We start from the raw sequence: 18,053 nt of genomic DNA, 5'->3' as shown, positions 1-18,053 counted from the left end.
TCATGAACTCGTTCATATTAGGTCGTTTGACGCAAAAAAGTTTTATTGGGGAATTTGTAATAGCGAAAATGTCGCTGCAATTACTTAATTTACAATCCGCTACGAATACGGCACCAAAGGATCGATAAAACCGTAATTTTGTTGTTGTCGATCGGAAAGGGCAAAATTAACGGAAAATGCGCCGCAGCCTTTATTTCTCATTTCCCTACCCACACTCCACTGCATCTACAGTATATTTAAACAGTCGGACATCCCTCGGAACAAGCTTCAAGCGCTCCGCGCGTGCAGCAGGAGCGTTTCCTGGCCGCCGACAATACGGCCGGGCGCGCGGCCGTGACCGCGGCCAGCCGCCGCTTTCAGTTGTCGTTGACTACAGCGCCGCCGCTATTTTCTGCGCGAAAGGAGCACCGCTCCGGGACGCCGGTCGGGCCACTCTAAAACTTCTAGTACACTCTAGCTAAAGAGCTGAAAGCTTGTAAACGTTCTCCATAGGTGGACTACTTTAATTCTCCTTTTTTTAGTAAAGAGGCGCTACTGTTGGAAGCATTCAATGAGATAAGTTGACGTAAAAAAATTTAAGGAAGCAGCTCCTCCTCGTTTAAGGCGCTAGCTACCCTACCTTATTTTTGTTTTGCTCGAAAGCTTTTGAAGCGTTAAGCTTTACAAAAGAATTCAATTTTTTATTGAAAAGCGCCAAAATAGTTGGCACAGAAATTTTATTTTTAGTGTAAATTGTTCGACACTAAGAAGTCACGTTGTCAGGGGCAACAGCGGCGAAGCGTTTTAAAATGGCGGACGACTTTCGGGACGTGCTGCTCGAGCTCGAGCGACTTGAATCGGGCGACAAACACATACGAAAGCGGGCGCTGGAGAACATATGCTCCGCCTTGAACGCAACGCACGGCGACCTGCCGGAGAACAAACGCAAAGTGCTCGTTTCCGTCGTCATACGCCCCGTGCTCGGCGCGCTGACCGACCCGACCGAGCGATGTCGCGAGCTCGCCGCGCAGTTGCTACTCGACATCGCCTCCGTCCTGCCGCTGTCGGACGACATCGTCGCACTCATCGTGCCGGCGTTGAAGAGGCGGCTACTCATCGCTGGCAGCGAACCGGTCGCCACCGCTGCGGCGGTTAAGGGCGAAGTCGCCGAAGAGGTGCGGCTACTCGAGGCGCAGGCGCTCACGCGGACTGTTATGAGCGCCGGCGCGCGGTGCGCGAGCCATTTGAACGATGTCGTGATTACTCTGTGCGCGTGCTTGGAGGACCCGTTCGTGGAGGTGAAGAAGGAAGGGTGCCGGTGCGTCGTGCAGCTGGAGAAGGCCGTCCCCAACCACTTTCACCTGCAGTGCGACTCCATGCTGCCCGCGCTCGTGCAAGCGCTGAGGCACCAGCATTCGGCGCTTCGAACGCTCGCTGTGCAAGCGCTCGGTAAGAGGTCCACGTGCGAGGCAAAAACGAAAGTTTAGGGTTAAGCTCACGAAAGCTATTTTGTTGGGCTAGTTGGTTTTGCATATTTACACCTAAAAGTGCGCTCAAGGACTTATCAGTGAAGCAGAAGCGACAAGACGAACTCAGTCCTGTCGTTTTTTTATTATTATTATTTTTGCTCTCGTCCTGTCGCATCTTTTTCACTGACCCGACCATGTGCGCAGTTTTACGTTTTAGGGTTAAGATTGACGGATGTACGGCAGCGATGATGTACGATGCAGGGGAAACACGTCTTGGTTCAGAAATGTGCGTGGCTGTAAATTTGCATATTTTGCGTAATGCCAGATTTTTTGCGTTGGGTGTCGGGCTGCGGAGCCCTAGCACCTGTTTGTGAGGGCTGTTAGCTTTGGCATCGCCTCCTCTAAAAAGATGCCTGTCACAACGACCGCTGCCGCCCTGCCAAACCCTCTCCTCTTTCTCTCTCTTTTTGGGGGAAACTGCCGCCAGAGGCGCTGGCGTCTGACACTATCCAGTCCACGCCTGGGCATAGGGGCCGCAGTGTTGTCGGTCTTTTAAAGTTCTTCTTTTGCTTTGTTTTAGTTCGTCTTATTTACGTTGTGTTCAGTTTGTGGCCGTAGCGACTGCTACGACCGTAGGAGAGGGAGCAGCGGGACCTTAGCAGTGCAAAGCCGCTTCGGACGGCACGCCAGGCGGACGCCGCGACGCACGCGCACACGTGCGCTCGCGGTTTTCGGTCTCCGCCAGACGGATTTGTGTCGGCCTAAACAGATCTGCTGTTAAAGGAGCCAGGTGTCTTCTTTTACGACATTCCCGCTGACACTGACACACACTAAAGATGACAGTGGTTTCCTCTCATGGATGTCAGCAGTGACCGAAAGCACATCCCCCCGAACAATATGTTCACGCTCGCCAGTTGACGACAGTAGATGATGAGAGACTGGAATGGCTTGAACTTGTGTACGTCCTTATAGTGGACTTCAAAGATGACAGTTGGACAAAAAATTCCCTGAGCAAAGGAACTTATCACCCTCTTGTATTCACAACACAATCAAATATGTTGCGTGCATCTGTTTTATTTTTGCTCACCGCGAAGATGCATTCATCCTCCTCTGCTCCACTCTTTTTCACTGGGGCTGGTCGATTTACGCTCTCGGATTCACCGCGGACAACCCGCGCAAGCAATCCGGCATTCGTTATATTTCTATGCCGTGTGAAATCTTCGGGCTATCCGTGGTGAGTCTGAGACGAAAATCAAAGAGTTGCCCACCTCCCCCCTCTTCCACTGCCCGCGCCCTCTCTATATTTTCTGGTTATCCCACGTCCGTTCAGAAGGGGCCTTGAATTTTTCAATTTATTCTCCGGGTTGGCTGCTGTGAACGAGCGAGAGCCCGGAGTTCGTTTTTCTCACGTAGCATCGACACGTCACTTAATTTCATGAGGGATGCCAGATCGTCGTTGATTTTCTCTACATGGGCCCCTCTGGCACCACGTGAGCTGCCAGAACCTCCAGAAAGTTGTTTGCCTGGCCACGGCCACTCGATAACGGGAGATCGAGTGGCCTGGCAGCCAGCGGGCTCGAGCCAAACGCCGTAAATCGGAAACTCGGTGCACACTAATCTGCAGATGCAGCATTAATGCTAGTGGCTGCTCGAGTGGTTGATGGGCAAATCAAAATTTTCGTGGTCACCTAGCCCAAGAAAAACTATTGAAAGTGCGAACCTGGGCCGGCTGTACAGCACCGATTCATGCTACACGCATGGGAGAACACCCGAAGGTAGTGTCAGGCGCCAGCGCCGCCGCGTGGCAGAAGAGCGCACCATGACGGCCGTCTCTCTTCAGTGGGCGACCGGGCGAGCTGCCAGGCATCTTGTTAGAGGAGGCGGTGGCTTTGGGATACCGATAGTTTGCTGCTGAACTGGGGCGTGCCATGAAGACAAAATGCAACTGTGTTCGCTTTGAAAGAACTAACCCTTGGCGACTCATTCTGCTCCTTTCTAGCCACAAAAGAACCTTTTCTTAAACGAAAAAAAAAAAAAAATGCACGAAATTTTCAAGAACTTACAAATTTCATGCATATTGTGGGCAGTAGTGCCGTAATATGGTCCAGCATTAAAAACATAGCTATCAGTGTATTAACTCGACATTAGCATTCAAGTGATTCAGTGAGCAATGGAACGGGAGATGATAGGTGTAATGTTAAGGGACAAGAAGAGAGCGGAGTGAGTCAGGGAACAAACGCGTGTTAAGGACATATTAGTAGAAATTAAGAAGAAATGGACGTGGGCAGGACACGTAATGCGAAGGCAAGATAACCGTTGGTCATTAAGGGTAACAGAGTGGATCCCTAGAGAAGGCAAGCGTAGCAGGGGGCGGCAGAAAGTTGGGTGGGCAGATGAGATCAAGAAGTTTGCGGGGATAAATTAATCACAGTTAGCACAGGACCGGGGTAATTGGAGATTAATGGGAGAGGCCTTTGCCCTGCAGTGGGCGTAGACAGGCTGATGATGATGATGGCGACGATGATGTGTTCAAACTGTACTACAGGTCCCGGTGAAATCGTTCAGTCTTGTTTCTGGTCGGCAGCCGCCAATCTCAGCAGCAATATTCTGTGACATTGTAGAAAAATTTTTACTGACCACTGCTGCCTACGCTTCCTTTAATATCTCGATTATGTCTGCAATTTGCTATAAAAATATCATATTGGGACAAAGCAGTCTTTTTAATAAACCAATCTTATATTTTGTCTGCATGGGCTCTTAACGGTAGAGATTTTGAAGCTCTCATGGCATTGGCTTGTAATGGATGTTACTTTGTGCCAATGTTGTACCATTTACTTAAGCATTGAGATGCCATATTCATGTCTATGGGTCGATTCAACTTTCTCACCCTGTTTTTCTCCGCTCTGACGGCCATCACACATGTGCATGTTTACTTGCACACAACGCTAGCATAGATCGTTGTGTTAAAATACCTCAAATATCAAAAATGACCTTCAGCCCCCGAAAGTCACGTGCCTCATAAGTGAGGTGGCACTTTGGCATGGTAATTTATTTTAATATTATTATTGCGTAGGGATTGTCACATTTACGTATACATGTTCGTTGCCTTTGGGTACATGCTGGGCTGTGAAGAAGAAGTGAATGTAAAATTTTAATTCCTCGCAGGTCCTATACTCGAACAGAATGACTGCAGCTCCCTCACGCCGACAGTCATTTCTTCGGTGGCTGAGCTATTGGACGACCGTTCTCCAGCCGTCCGGATGGCTCTGGCTACGGCAGCGGCTAGATGGGTGGCCAAGACGTTCAGTTCGGTGGCTCTGCCGATCGTGCTGATAGCACTGAGTGATCCTGTTGAAAGGTTGGTTGATGCTACTGGTTGATGTTGATTGATTGGTTGGTTGATGTTGAGGTCGCATTAATAGCATTAACAAGAATTTGAAGTAGGGCAAGTTAGCAAAGGCTTCATGTCATATGAGACAAAGAAAAGGCAATAGTGAGGCCTGGGTTTTCGCGTTCTTTGCATTCTTTGTGCAGTTAGTCAGTGTTGTCGAGAGGGCTTCACAGCAAATACTGAAGCTGAAAAAGGCTCTCGCCTTGCACGTTCAGTTGACTCCTATTACTTCTGTGCAGTGTTTGGTGTAACGTCTGTTTGTTTGATGTAACTTTGTGGTTACATTGTAGTGGTTGTAGTGACTAGTAATAGTGTTAATAATGTGCTGTAGTTTGTAGTAATTGTAATAGTTCGTACAATTGTAGTAATTGTGTTTGATGTACCTTTGCTCATTGGTACTGGGCTTAGTGCTTAGCTATTTTATTTATAAAATATTGCATGCAAGATGCCCAAACAGAAAAGACAATTCCAACAGCTGTCTGCACTTGCAGCAACCTCCAAGTTCACCTGTAGGTAGTGGGAGACTATAATGTGTGTAAAAGCAGGGAAACGGGAGCTGTCCATGAGTGTACAAAGAGCCCTATGGGGCTTGTGATCTGAATTGGCCATGTATAGCTCAAGTGCAGCGGATATTATGCATTACATGCGGATTGTTATAAAAAAAACCGGCTGCGTGGTTGTTCCGAAAGCGCAGTCTGGTGGTTACGAAGGAAGGTTTGACATCCACCTCAATGCAGCTGTACGGCTACAAAGGAAAGCTGTACAGCTTTGTCAGAAACTTTGCAGTCGAAGAAAAATTTGTCCTGGTCCGGGATTCGAACCCAGGACCACGGCTTAACCGGAGCAGTCGCTCTATCAACTGGGCTAACCAGGAGGCTAGCAGTTTGTAGCGCGAGAGCGAATTGATCAACAACTCAAAGGGATGGACAGGTGTTAATCGACCAGATTCAGGGGAAATCCCCAAGGTGGACTATGTTTCTATGAAGGAAGGTTTGACGGTTTGTCAAACCTTCCTTCGTAGAAACTTTTACCAGCTTGGGGATTTCCCCTGAATCTGGTCGATTAGTTTGGTGGTTATTACACGCACGGTTTGTTATAGTTGCAAAAGCACACTTCAGTCCATATTGCACGGTCACTGCACCATTGCACTTTTCCTCTAAGTCATCATGTGGTTATTATGCGAGTTCAAATTGCCGACAGCAGTGGTGTTAGAAATTCGAGATAGTTTAGAGGCTCCAGTAAAAAAAAAATGAATAATTTATGCAAAAAAAATATTTTTTTTTTTTTCCAAGACAAATGATCCTTTAACACTGTGCCTTGTAGTTCATATGCAGAAGTAGTTTTGTCACTTTTTTTATCTTCCAGTGTTCGTGCCAAGGCAAGTGATCTGTGGAGTGCTGTAGGGAAGCTGTATGCAACTGATCAGTCGATGAGGCCTGGTGAGTGGTCTTCTTGCATGTAGCCCTGTCAAAGCCAGGCTTTTGCTGCCTTTGTACCTGTTCTTTTGAATGTCAGGAAATGCTCTCAAGTAAACGATTGAGGTTAAAGCTACACCTCGCAATTCTGAACAACTTTCCACAAGCACCTTTTGTGAAAAATAGTTGAAGTAAACACTGGGCGCGAGTTTTAAAGCGAAGCTTTGTACCAGTACCCCACCAAGGGTTCTTTCGTGACCGTTTGTGTCAACAGAAAACTCCCGCAAACAAATAAAAGAACTGACTGGCACCACCAGGAATCGAACCTGGAAAAAGTAGAGAAACTGAGTGAGAGCCCGTTTTCTCACCGATCGACCTACAAGCCCAAGGGGTGACGGGAAACGACAAAGGCCCAACCACATGCACGCGTAAAACCGACGTACTCGCACAACGACGTAAACCGGCGTAAGCGCGTAAGGAACCGGCGTACTCCGGCGTACGCCGAATGCATTGCTACGCGCTTGTTACGCCCAAGTCAGACCCCGCCAGACATCGACGCAAACTTTCGGGTGCATGGTGTTGACGTAGACCTCTGGCGGTGATGTTATCGGCGGTCAGGTCGCATAACAAGTCAGCCAATTGATAAATAAGCTAACTTCACTATGAATTATGCAATAAAACCATGTAATTTATAAAATACGGAGACCAAACAATGGGACAAAACACGCGAAGCAACGAGAAACTATGGGAGCAAGGCAGTTTATGCCAAATGTGGCAGAGGGTTTGTGCCTGCCAAGTATGCATACCAATCCTTAAATGCATACCAATCCTTAACGTTTTTTAATGTCCCAAGAACTGTTTTACAGTAGAATCTTGATGATACGAATCTCGCGGGACCGCGAAAAATATTCGTATCATCCGAAATTCGTATGAACCAACACAGACCAAAAAATTGAGCGCTGAAAAAAGTTTTCGTTTATTTCTTTTCTTACTTTCGCGTGAACAAATCCGTGATTTTTTCTGCTTTTTTTGAACCCCCACGTCACAAAGCAGTCCTTTCTGGAGCGCGTAACGCTTCGCCTAGCGCGTAACGCTTCGCCTTGCGCGAGTACGTCGATTTTACGCGTGCATGTGGTTGGGCCTTAACAGTGCACTCGCTGAGCACATCTGCAGGTTTACCCCCTGCATTCTCGCTGAATGACGTGACAGCTTCACGCGACCTCTTGCGCCATTGTGTGCTGCGCCCATGGCATGTGTAGCGGCCGTGTCCGTGCGTTGCACATGCGCTTGGAGTTGGTGAAAGTAAAGGAAGCTCACACCAACGCATAACATCGCACTTCTCCTCCGTTCCTCCGTCTCTGCTGCCGATCTCGTCGCCTCCGTCAGCGGCAGCGGAGAAGTGAGATCGGCTAACACCGGGTTTGAGCTTCCTTTCATTTTACAAAAAGAGAGTTTCCGCTCATGCGCTTTGCCAACACAACTCAACCAACCACCATTCGTGAATCATGCGTTGATTTGACCTTTGCAAATAATATCTCTTTGAAGCAATAAAAAAATGGTGTGGTTAAGTGCATTTCACTTGTCTCTAGAACCAATCTTTGAAGAGCCACGTGTCTGAATTCAAGTGACGTCGCATGGGTAATCATTGTGGGTGTCGTTCGCAGCTTCGCTTTGCAACCGCCTTCACAGGGTGGATTGGCACACATTTTTTCAATGCCGTTCATTTGAGTGACGGTAAAAAAACAGTGCTCAAAAAGTAGGTTGTACATGTGGCTGTGTTTGTGCATGTTTCGTCTTTAGTGTGGTACCGCTTATAGTGCAGACACTACAGTGCACTTCGTTGGAATCAAAGTAAAACTCACACTGGCACCGTGTAATACATGTGTGCGGAAGAAGTGGCAGTCCCACAGGGATACTAGGTGGTGCGATATCTAATACTGCATTCCGAGTCGCTGAAGAGTCTCGAAGTTTTTCTGTACGCACTTTTTTTAATTGTTTGCACATCACTTTTTTCTCCTCACTTCTAGGCATTTGGAAGCACTTCTGTAGGCTTGTTTAACTGTAAACTGATGACATCGTAAATGCCGTCACCATAACAAAAAAGCCTTAAGACACCTAGGCGCTTCTCAGAGGCCAACTGCACTCAAATTTCGCCACGGCCACATTTATTTTGAGCGTACAGTACACACCACCAAACCATCTTGCCAACATGACTGGTAGCCCCATGAAGTGTGTTGTTGATCAGTTAGAGATGTTTCAAATAGCTCCATCACCGACAACTCTGCGCCTGCTGGCGGATCACGCAAACAGCCGTGAAGTGGAAGTGACGTGCCGGCCGGCCTTGTGCTTGTTCCTCCTGCTTGACAGGAGAACTGTTCAAGTGCTGTAGCGCACGCAAAGCTGTTGCACGCAGGCTTGCACCAGCCAACCGGCCGCCGACCGGCCGCCGATTGGCTGCCAACCGGCCGCTCGCCCGCCGACTGCAACGTCACTTCTTTTGGCCGTAGTGGCCACACTCTCTTCAATTTTGGTTTCAAAATTGCCGATTTTTGCTGGTTTTACGCGCCGTGCACGAGCGTATTCCAGCTGTCACATTTTGTATCTAGCGGTCTTCTTAGCCCTTTCAGCGCTGATTTTTTTATTTGAAGCAAAACAATGTTGTCTGCGTGTTTTCTTAAATTTTAGGGTCCCATAAGCCCCCCCCCCCCCCCCTTAAAAAAAAATAGAGCTTGAATTATAAGTTATAACAGATTTATTAATGAGGAAATCAATTGGGACATCTGGTAATTAAAAAATTTGTGTCGAGCACAGACATCGCTTTTGCATATCTTCCTAAACATTATCACTACATGAACCTACGAACAAAAAATGAGCTTCTTAATGCACGTATTTATAGATTTACAAGCTCAGGAATAAAACTCGTATTGCCCGCCATTTTTTTCAGCCTTAATGTCGTAATTTTGTTTTCACCGGGGCTTCTTTTTTTTTTATAGCGTGCAGCTTCACTAAAGTGAAACAACAGTGAGATCGATCGCAATAGCATCAAGAATAATTGGCCAAAAAACTAGCAGTTCTGATTTCAATCTGTATGCGCTAGAGGCACTTTTATGTGATGGCATCAATTGACACCACCAGGGTTGAAAGGGTTAGGCAGATTGAAACGGAATAGGGTTTTCAAGAGGTCAGAATTTTCGGTGCAGTTTACGTTGAAGGCATCTGAGTGCATTCGGGCTCCACTGAACGCCCATGACGTCTTGCTTCCACTTTTTGTTCTCAAATAGTTTCCTCCTCTTGCCACTTGGAATAATTTGCTTCGTGATCCGCTTCCGCCTTACGCTTTCTAGTGGCTTCTGTCGGCCTCCTGCGCATTGCGCCACTCCTCACTTCTGGGTGACGGGGATGTTGGATTTCATCGCCTGTCTGTTCACTCGCTCGGCTGCGTTCGTCCACTCTCTGACTTCATTTGTGGTGTACTGGCAGGGATAGCCACCTTTCGCTACTGCCGAGTTTCAGCACATGCTATGGAACGCCTCGCGCTATGGAATGCTTTTCAGTAACGTGTGGTCAAGGAGCTGCTTTGCCGTTACAGACACGACATTACGTTCCCCTGTGAGTACAAACGAGGCACTTTCTGTGGGGACGCGGTGCCATCTACTGGTTTGCTTGGAGCACTCCTTCTATTTGTTCGGACAACTGCTCAAACTTTGCTGTTTCTGTTCAATAGCTTAGGGGTAGAATGTGGGGCTTTGGCAAACAGCCTGGGTTCGTGCCCAGCATTGCAATTTCTTTCCTTGTTTGTTTTATTTATTTTTTTTGGAAAGCCTTTTTTTTTTTAAAGTACAACCAATGGCTCTTGTCGGTGATGAGATATGGAGGGGAAACTTGGTGCCTTTCTAAGCAGCTGGAAAGCAAGCTTACGTCAGCTCAATGGGCCATAAAGCGAATATAATCTTAGGAGTAACGCTTGGGGGCAGAAAACGAGCTTCCTGGATCACGGAACAAACTCAAATAGAAGATATCATAGTTCAAATAAAGAAAAAAAGAAATGTACTTGGGGCTGGCTGTGTAGTCAGACAAACGGACAACTGGTCGACAATTAGGCTAACAGAGAGGATACCAAGCGATGGATCTACAAGAGTGGGAAGGCCATTAACCCGATCGAGGGATGAAATAAGGAATTTGGGGGGCAAAGAATGGACTCGATCAGCACAGGGCAGGAGCTGTCGGAGGTCATTGGGACAGGCCCTCGTCCTGCAGGGGACCTGAGTAGGCTGATGGTGATGACTGAAACGCTCACCCAGCCCAATTCTGAAGAGTTTCTTTATTTGACCACAAAGCAGCGCGTGCTCATACAAAGGAAATTACAAACAGAAATGCCAACAGCGCAATGTGGTGTGGAAAATGAGGAGAAAGCTGCGCACATGCAGCTTGACAAAGCCCCACCAAGCATTCTCTTCATATACGGGTGTAAGGATGGGTTTTAGGTAGGTTTAGAAGCATGGCGCAGCGTAAGAACAAGTTGAATAAGCGTTCAGAATCGCACCAAAAGTCCCAGGCTTGTACTTATTGTGGAGTAAAATTTCACGTTACATTAACACCAACTCCTGAAGCGCCTTTTCATTCAGCGGGCTGGCTCTTCAGTGCCTTCTCTTTCTTCCCCCCCCCCCCCCCCCCCCCCCCCCCTTGCAGCGGTGGAGGGCGAGGGCTGCCGCCTGCTGGTGCAGAAGCACCTCTCCTACCTGGTGGGTGTGGCGCACGACTCGCTGCAGGGCTGGCGCCTCGAGGAGCAGCTGCGCGCAGCCAAGCTGCTGTGCGAGGCCTTCCGCTACGCGGGCCCCCACGCGGCCTCCCACGTGTGCGCGCTGCTCCCGACGCTCACCACCGTCCTCTGCCGGGACGAGCAGGACCTGCGGCACTGGGTGCGTGTGCGTTGACAGAAGACGCCCGTAGAGGTCTTTCAGTGTCGACCGTCAGGGAGACAGCAGAGAGCAGAAATCCCGGCATTTAAGGTGGCACCAGTTTATTTTTAAACTTGTTTAAATTATTTTTCACTTGTTTAAAGTGAGAAAGTTTGTTTTTATAGTTATTATGCTGAAACCGCCTCTTTCATCCCCTCTTCCCCCCTCCCCCCGCACTGAGTTGTATGCAGGTGAGCTCCCTGCTGAGCTCAATAATATCCCCAGTGCACTTTCCTTTCCTCTCTTCCAGCAAATCGCTCTTCTCTCTCTCTCTCTGTATTGCTCTCATTCGGATTGCAGATATAAAATTTGTATTTGTGTAAACCAACTGCATTCGAATTTATTGGGATTTGTATTTGTGATTTTTTGACAGCTTTTGTGATAACCTGCTGGAGTGTTGCAGCTGAACAAGGTACCAGTGAAATGTGTACGAAGCAGGGATTGCAATAAGACTAACATCATCATTCTACCTGGTCTGTAGCAGAAGTTAACGACCGTTTGAAGCTTGGGCCCGGAAGGCAAAACCGTTTATTGTGGTTCCCACCTTTCAAGCCTAAACTTCAAACGGTTGTAGAATGATGATGTTAGTCTTATTGTACTCCCTGCATTGTGCACATTCACTGGTACCTTGTTCAGCTGCAACACTCCAGCAGTACTCTTACAAAAGCTTTAAAAAATCAAAAATCTAAATCCGAATAAATTTTAATGTAGTTGTTTTACACAAATGCAAATGTTATATCTGCAATCAGAATGAAAAACTACGTAGGTCCCCCAATTTCAAGCATCGTAAGTGTAAAAATAAACTTTTTTGGTTTAAGCCTGGTGTCACCGGTAATCCTGCCAAATTTCTATCTCAGAGTGAGAAGTGAGGCTGGCAACTGCGCCCACATATTTCTGGCGACCACAATGAGTGACGTTTGTTGTTGCCTAGTGTATGCATTCCCCGCAGCTCACACAGAGCTGGTAATCCTTCGAAATTTCCAACCCGGAGGGAGCTGTCAACCGGTTCCTAATTTCTTGCTACGGTCTAATATTGAAGTGTCACAAAAAACGCCATTGTTATAACCAGTAATTGTTTCATTATGAATCTGCCTCACTTCTATGCCTGTACCGTCGACCATCACCTGCTGTGGAATTTTTCTACTTGCTCCCCCCTTATGTAATACCCCGCAAGAGGCCCTTTAGGATATAATAAATGATGATGATGATGATTAACAGGGTTGGGCATAAAAAGTTACTTTTGTGAGCATTTCGGGGTTTTCACCCAGTATGTACAAAACAGAAATTAACTGCAGAGCCGACCACCCATGCGTGTGCCAACTGACTCCACAGGGCCCCTAGGAAAGACCACCATCTTTCACATAGGAGGAGGTCTCTGCAGCAAATCTTTGACTGTTTATTTCTTTTTTAACGATTGACAGATTGCATTTTGCTGAAGTGACGTTGTTTCCTTACTTTGTTAACATCGGTATTTCGTTAATCTGGACAGTGTTAAAGAGCTGACCCCTGCCTCTCTCATTGCCTGGTCCAGCTGACAGCAGGAGATAAGGGGGCGGCAGTCAGGAGTTGTCTTCCTCCAGGGATTAGCGTGGCTACATAAAAGGCACCAACTTTTTTGGGTGTTGGAAACATAGGAGAGGCCGCAACTTATTTCATGCTTAAAGAGTCATGCTTAGTCAAACACAATGTACCCAACATCTCCCACAGGTCTCCAAATACTATAGCTTACATAGGCTCATACTGTCGGGCTCAATTGTTATAACCAATAATAAGGAAAATGACCATTTTTATAAGCGGTTTATTTTACCGTGTAACGCATAGCAAAGTTGATGGTGCCACTACTGTTCATTGTTATATCCAATGTATTGTTATAAGTGGGTTGGACTGTACCACTGTAAGCAGTGCTCATAGTCCTCCACTGTACGCGTTCCCCACAGCTCACTCAGGGCCTGGAGACCTGTGCCCGCTGGGTGGACCCTGAGAGCTGGCTGGACGCGGTGTCGGTGCCCTTCTCGACGGGCGCACTGCACGCGCTCGCGGCGCTCGTGCGGCCATGCCCCCCCGACCGTCTACGGCCATACGCACAGCAGCTGTTCCCCGTGCTCTTTGAATACTCCGGTGCTGCTGCGGACACGGTAGGTTTAGGGGGGGGGAATTAACATGTTTACAGCAAAGCCGTGGATGGCTCACCTCCCCTCCTCAGTTCTCATCCCAGTGGAACCACTTTACGTGGATTCACTCGTACGCTCCTCCTTGCCATTGCTGACACCTCTTTGACAAGTTTTATACCCCACCACTGATGCCCCTTTCACAAGTTCCGCAATCGGCTGATAACGGTGCAGTCACACAATTTGACTTGCTATGGGACAGACGCGTGTTGTTCGCTCGGAGGAAGAAGAGCGGGAATCGAAGGAGCGTCGGCGTGCACAGAGGCGTGGGAACAACGGGAGGCTGCTGCCGCAGAATGTGGAGTTGCCGCCGTGGCCACCTCAAGTCACAAAAGGGGGAACAGCGCAAACTCAGACAAAACACAAGAAGAAGAAGAAGGTGACAAACACGAGCGCTGACTTTGAACTGACTTTTGTTCCTTGGTTTTTGACATATATATGCCAATAGTCAAAAAAACACAAGAAAAGCAGAACAATTTCACGATAGCGGGAGATACCAAACCACTCGTTACGCTTCATCGATGCCAAGTCGTCAAGTAGCTGCGAATCCCTCCCCCTCCCCCCCCCCCGATGAAGAGCAACTTGCTTGCGTGGAACACTCATGGGAGCTAATAACAATGATATATGATTGCGCGGACTTCTGGGCAAGTTGGTATTGCATCGTAGACGTGTAAAGCGCAAAAGATGAGCCCAAGGACGGAGGAGGATGACAAGGAGAAGTCCCCCTTCATCCTTGGCCTAATTTTTTAAGTGCAATGCACTTCTTAAGCGACCCTGAACCTGCGTCCACCGGCGATGTCCGCGCACGTGGAGATGGGCGCGCGCAGCCTGGCCGCTGACATGGCACATACCCACGTGGGGGATTGGTCAGGAATCTCCTCGTCTACCTTGGCAACGGGGGGAGATGGGCGCGCTCTGCCTGGCCGCTGACATGGCACATACCCACGTGGGGGATTGGCCAAGAATCGGGCGTGAGAAGGGCTAATGCACCCGCTTAAAGGAGTACTGACACGAAATTTCAAAGCTGAGATCCGCTCTAGCAATCAAGTACAACGACAACACAAATAGGTGTCTGTGAATAAATGCATCTTTCTTTCTTTGTAGTTGTGTGTGTGTGTGTGATCTCTCTTTCGCGAACATTACCGAACCGCGCAAATTCAACTCCTGCATTCGCACTTTCACATTCTTCCCCTCGGGGAAATGCGGGGAATTTTTTTCGCTTTACACATCTACGATAATATATAGATTCACTATAGAAAAACGCCACCATAGCAATACCCATCATAGGTACAGTGTCATTGGCTTACGTCTTCGCAGAGGAGAAGGGCTCTGAATTTTTGAAAACGCCAAGGCCCATGGAATCCGTTTGCATTCTTTTCGACCCCACTTCAGGCCTCCCTTTTTCCTTTGGAGGTGTGCGGGACCTCCTGAACGTTCCTTGCTTTTTTTTCTGTCGCCTGCTGCCATCAGCTATCAGATATCCACTTCTGTTTGATACTAGGTCCTGTCATATGAACAGTAGAACTGGTGCAGTGGCTTTGCAGCGGCCTTACAATGCACCTGTGGCTATAGCTGTGTAGAGCCCACATATTTCGAACATTAACTGGTTGAGTGAAGCCAGCAAAACAGCAGTTACAACAACCAGGGCAAAAAAGCTTGTCCTGTGCCTAATCTGTATTAGTACTATGATACCTCTGCTGTGACGGTGCTGCTATGACACTTACTATCGCACTACAGAGTGCTATGACAAGGTCTCTATGAAGCTGTTGCTATGGCCGTTTTTTATATTAACCAGTTTAGCAAAACTATAGTAACAGCAGTCACACTGACCAGGCCAAAAAATTGGCCATGTATCTGCTCCTTTCGTTGCAAATGTCATCAGAAGACGATAGTCTTTGTGGACATTTGCCATGGAAATGCCCCCTTTGCTTTCCCGCTCACCTCTCATGCTGTTCCTGTACCGTCGCGCTCATCCCAAGGTAAACACACTAAAGGTTTGCTTAAAATTTACCGCGTTCCACTGCTACAGGCCAGGTTCCTCGATGCCAGCACTGGAGTACAACGGAGACGCGCGTGAATTGGGGAGGCCGACTTCAACAGTTTATAGAACCGCGTTGCCGTGCTCCACGTGCGTTCCAAGCAGAACGAGGAACCTAGCTTGTGGAACCTTTCGTTGCTGTTGCCGCGTGATTTTTCATATGCCGCCAGGAGGCGGCAGTTTTCTGTAGTAGATGTAGAATATCTTTTGCTATCGAAAAACCAAGCATCCATGAATTTTTCGATAAAGGAACACTGTAAATATCCTGTGTGCACTAATTTCCTGTCTTATATTTGCGTAATGTCTTGTTCTTGTTCAACAAAGTTGACAAGTATGAACATATAAACCGGGCTTAGACGTTTACATTTGGCTGTGAGTACCGTAATTACCCGATTCTAATGCGCACCCGATTTTTCTGGCACAAAAAAACTAAAAAACTTGCACCTCCGATTGTAACGCGCACGGAACTTTGTGAGCAAGAAAAACGAATGCGAGAGAAACCGGCGATTTATTTCTCGAAGTAATCTCACTCCTCGTCGCTCTCCGCTGACCACAACATCTCATCCTTGGTGCTGTCAAGCGCGTTCGCGATGCCACACTTCTGAACGAACGTTCAACCATGGTTGATGGGATTGTGGCCCACACCTCGCACGCCCATCCCGAGAGCTTCTCCAGAGGCGCACGCTTCAGCTGACCTCTCGTTTTGAACGCGTGAGAGCCGCTGCTCCCATTGCTGTTATCAAGCGCGCAAGTGGAATGATTTGACGATTTGTGTGAACGCCGATAGAAAAGCCTAGACGCCTATGCTTCCTGCGTCCGAAAAATTGTTGCTAAAAGCTTTGGCGCCATCTTGAGATGGCGATGGGTGAGACGAAATTTCCGCTGTTTCGGCAGTTTCGGTTTCGTATCCGATTCTAACCCGCATGCGATTTTTCGACCTATTTTTCTGGAAAAAAAGTCGCGTTAGAATCGGGTAAGTATGGTATATAAGGCTATTGCGCAATATCAATTTTACTTTGGCCGGGTGGCAGAATCGAGTCACAGACAGACAGACAGACCAAAATTTCTGGGTTTAAGTAGCCCAAGAAAGAATCGTCTTTAAAAGAAGTCTTGAAGCAAACTTCAAGGTTGTTGCTATGATCCTATGACACCACTAATGCTATGAGAATGTTTCTATGATGCTGTTGCTATGGCCGTTCGCCAGCTGTCAGAAATCAAGGGATTTTTGTCATGTTTTGGCAATGCACGGGAATTGTTCGCTGGCCTTCCTAGCTGTTTCTCTTCTTTTTTTTTTAAGTGAAAGCTTTCTTAGTGGGACCAATGGTATCCTGTCAAAAAACTAATGCATTTCCCCACAGACCAGTTGATCGACCGAGAAGATCTGATAAGCTCTGGACTGGAAACGGCGTGCATATGAAACAGGGCTTCCATTGTGTCATAACGGTTACTTGAAAATGGCAAAAAAATGATTGCTTCTAGATAAGGCAATTCGTAGATACATTTGATTGATTGATTGATTGATTGATTGATTGATTGATTGATTGATTGATTGAAGAGTAACGCGCCGACGCACGCAGGTTATGAGGGCTCTGGATCAATTTTGGCCACCTGGGGATCTTAAACGGGCACCGAAATCTCAAACACACGGGCGTTATTGCTTTTCGCCTCCATCAGAAGTAGATTTGTTTACTTGGTGCGCGAAAAATCGTCACACGAGTTCTTCTCTAGTGATTTGGGACTTTAAAGGTTTGATGACCATGAATGAGCATGATGACCAACCTTCGCACGTTTAGTAAAGGTTGGGCGCATTTTTGGCAAAGGTTTTGACGGAGTTTTAAAGTGAGAAAGCTTTCGCCCTTCTCTCAAGTATCTTAGGAAGGGATTAAATTTTTCTCCTTCCATGGGCGGCCACTTGCCACTTCATCTTGAGGTGTTAGTAGAGCAATTCACCTTCAGAAGGAGCTGCGTCACCTCTGTGTCTGGTGTCGTCGCATGTGTTGCGCCACCCTTGTGGTGTGCCTTGCAGAGGAGCCAGCTGGAAGTGCTGGGCATCATGGACGCCCTGCTCTCGTCGGTGTCGGACCCCATGGACCTGTCGGTCAAGGAGCTCCTCTCCTGCTGCCTCAGCATCCGGGCCTCTTCGTCACGTGACGAGTGCGTCGCCGAAAAGGTGCGCGCAGTCCGTCTCACAATCACGTCACTAATTTCACCAGAAGTGTGTATCTAGTTGTTGCAGTCATAGAGTTTCATGCAATAACAACTAGAGAGGAATCTGGCACTGCAATCGTCCGCTGCGATGGGCGTGATGGGTAGTTCTGGTTTCGGATTGGCATTCAATGGCTTGCAGAAGTTATTGTGGATTGAATCGTGCAGCCAGTTTCGTTTTCGTTTTGGATTGCATGAACGCATTTCCCTATGTTACAAGAAGCATTCAAAAATACAGTTCTCCTTGAACTGAATACCGCACGCGCACTGGCGCCACCCTGAGTGGAAATGTTTTATAACCAAAATTTTGAATCAGGTGGGTTGTCAATTCATTGCCGGTACAGCGAGCACGAAAATACAAATGACAGCACTGTATGCGGCAAAGTTGCCTGCGAATTAGGAGTTGCAGCGCTGCTCATTCGGCAGAGCA

The 18,053-nt window shown here is 47.7% G+C and overlaps 1 protein-coding gene across 1 annotated transcript in view; it reads left to right on the top strand.

Moving 5' to 3' along the window:
* Positions 1-758: 758 nt before the first annotated feature.
* Positions 759-18,053, top strand: part of LOC144137994 (dynein axonemal assembly factor 5-like) — a 29,164-nt gene continuing 11,869 nt past the window's right edge. Inside the window, exons 1-6 of the mRNA XM_077670027.1 lie at positions 759-1,428; positions 4,614-4,806; positions 6,205-6,278; positions 10,944-11,173; positions 13,150-13,347; positions 17,445-17,588. Coding sequence (XP_077526153.1) covers positions 789-1,428; positions 4,614-4,806; positions 6,205-6,278; positions 10,944-11,173; positions 13,150-13,347; positions 17,445-17,588 — 1,479 coding nt within the window. The 5' untranslated portion in view covers positions 759-788. The remainder of the gene's footprint in view (positions 1,429-4,613; positions 4,807-6,204; positions 6,279-10,943; positions 11,174-13,149; positions 13,348-17,444; positions 17,589-18,053) is intronic.

The sequence above is a fragment of the Haemaphysalis longicornis genome, unplaced genomic scaffold, assembly GCF_048455015.1.
Source record: "Haemaphysalis longicornis isolate Haplotype H1 unplaced genomic scaffold, Haemaphysalis longicornis Haplotype H1 scaffold_5, whole genome shotgun sequence".
Classification (NCBI taxonomy): Eukaryota; Metazoa; Arthropoda; class Arachnida; order Ixodida; family Ixodidae; genus Haemaphysalis; species Haemaphysalis longicornis.
This window is presented reverse-complemented; position numbering and strand designations above follow the sequence as displayed.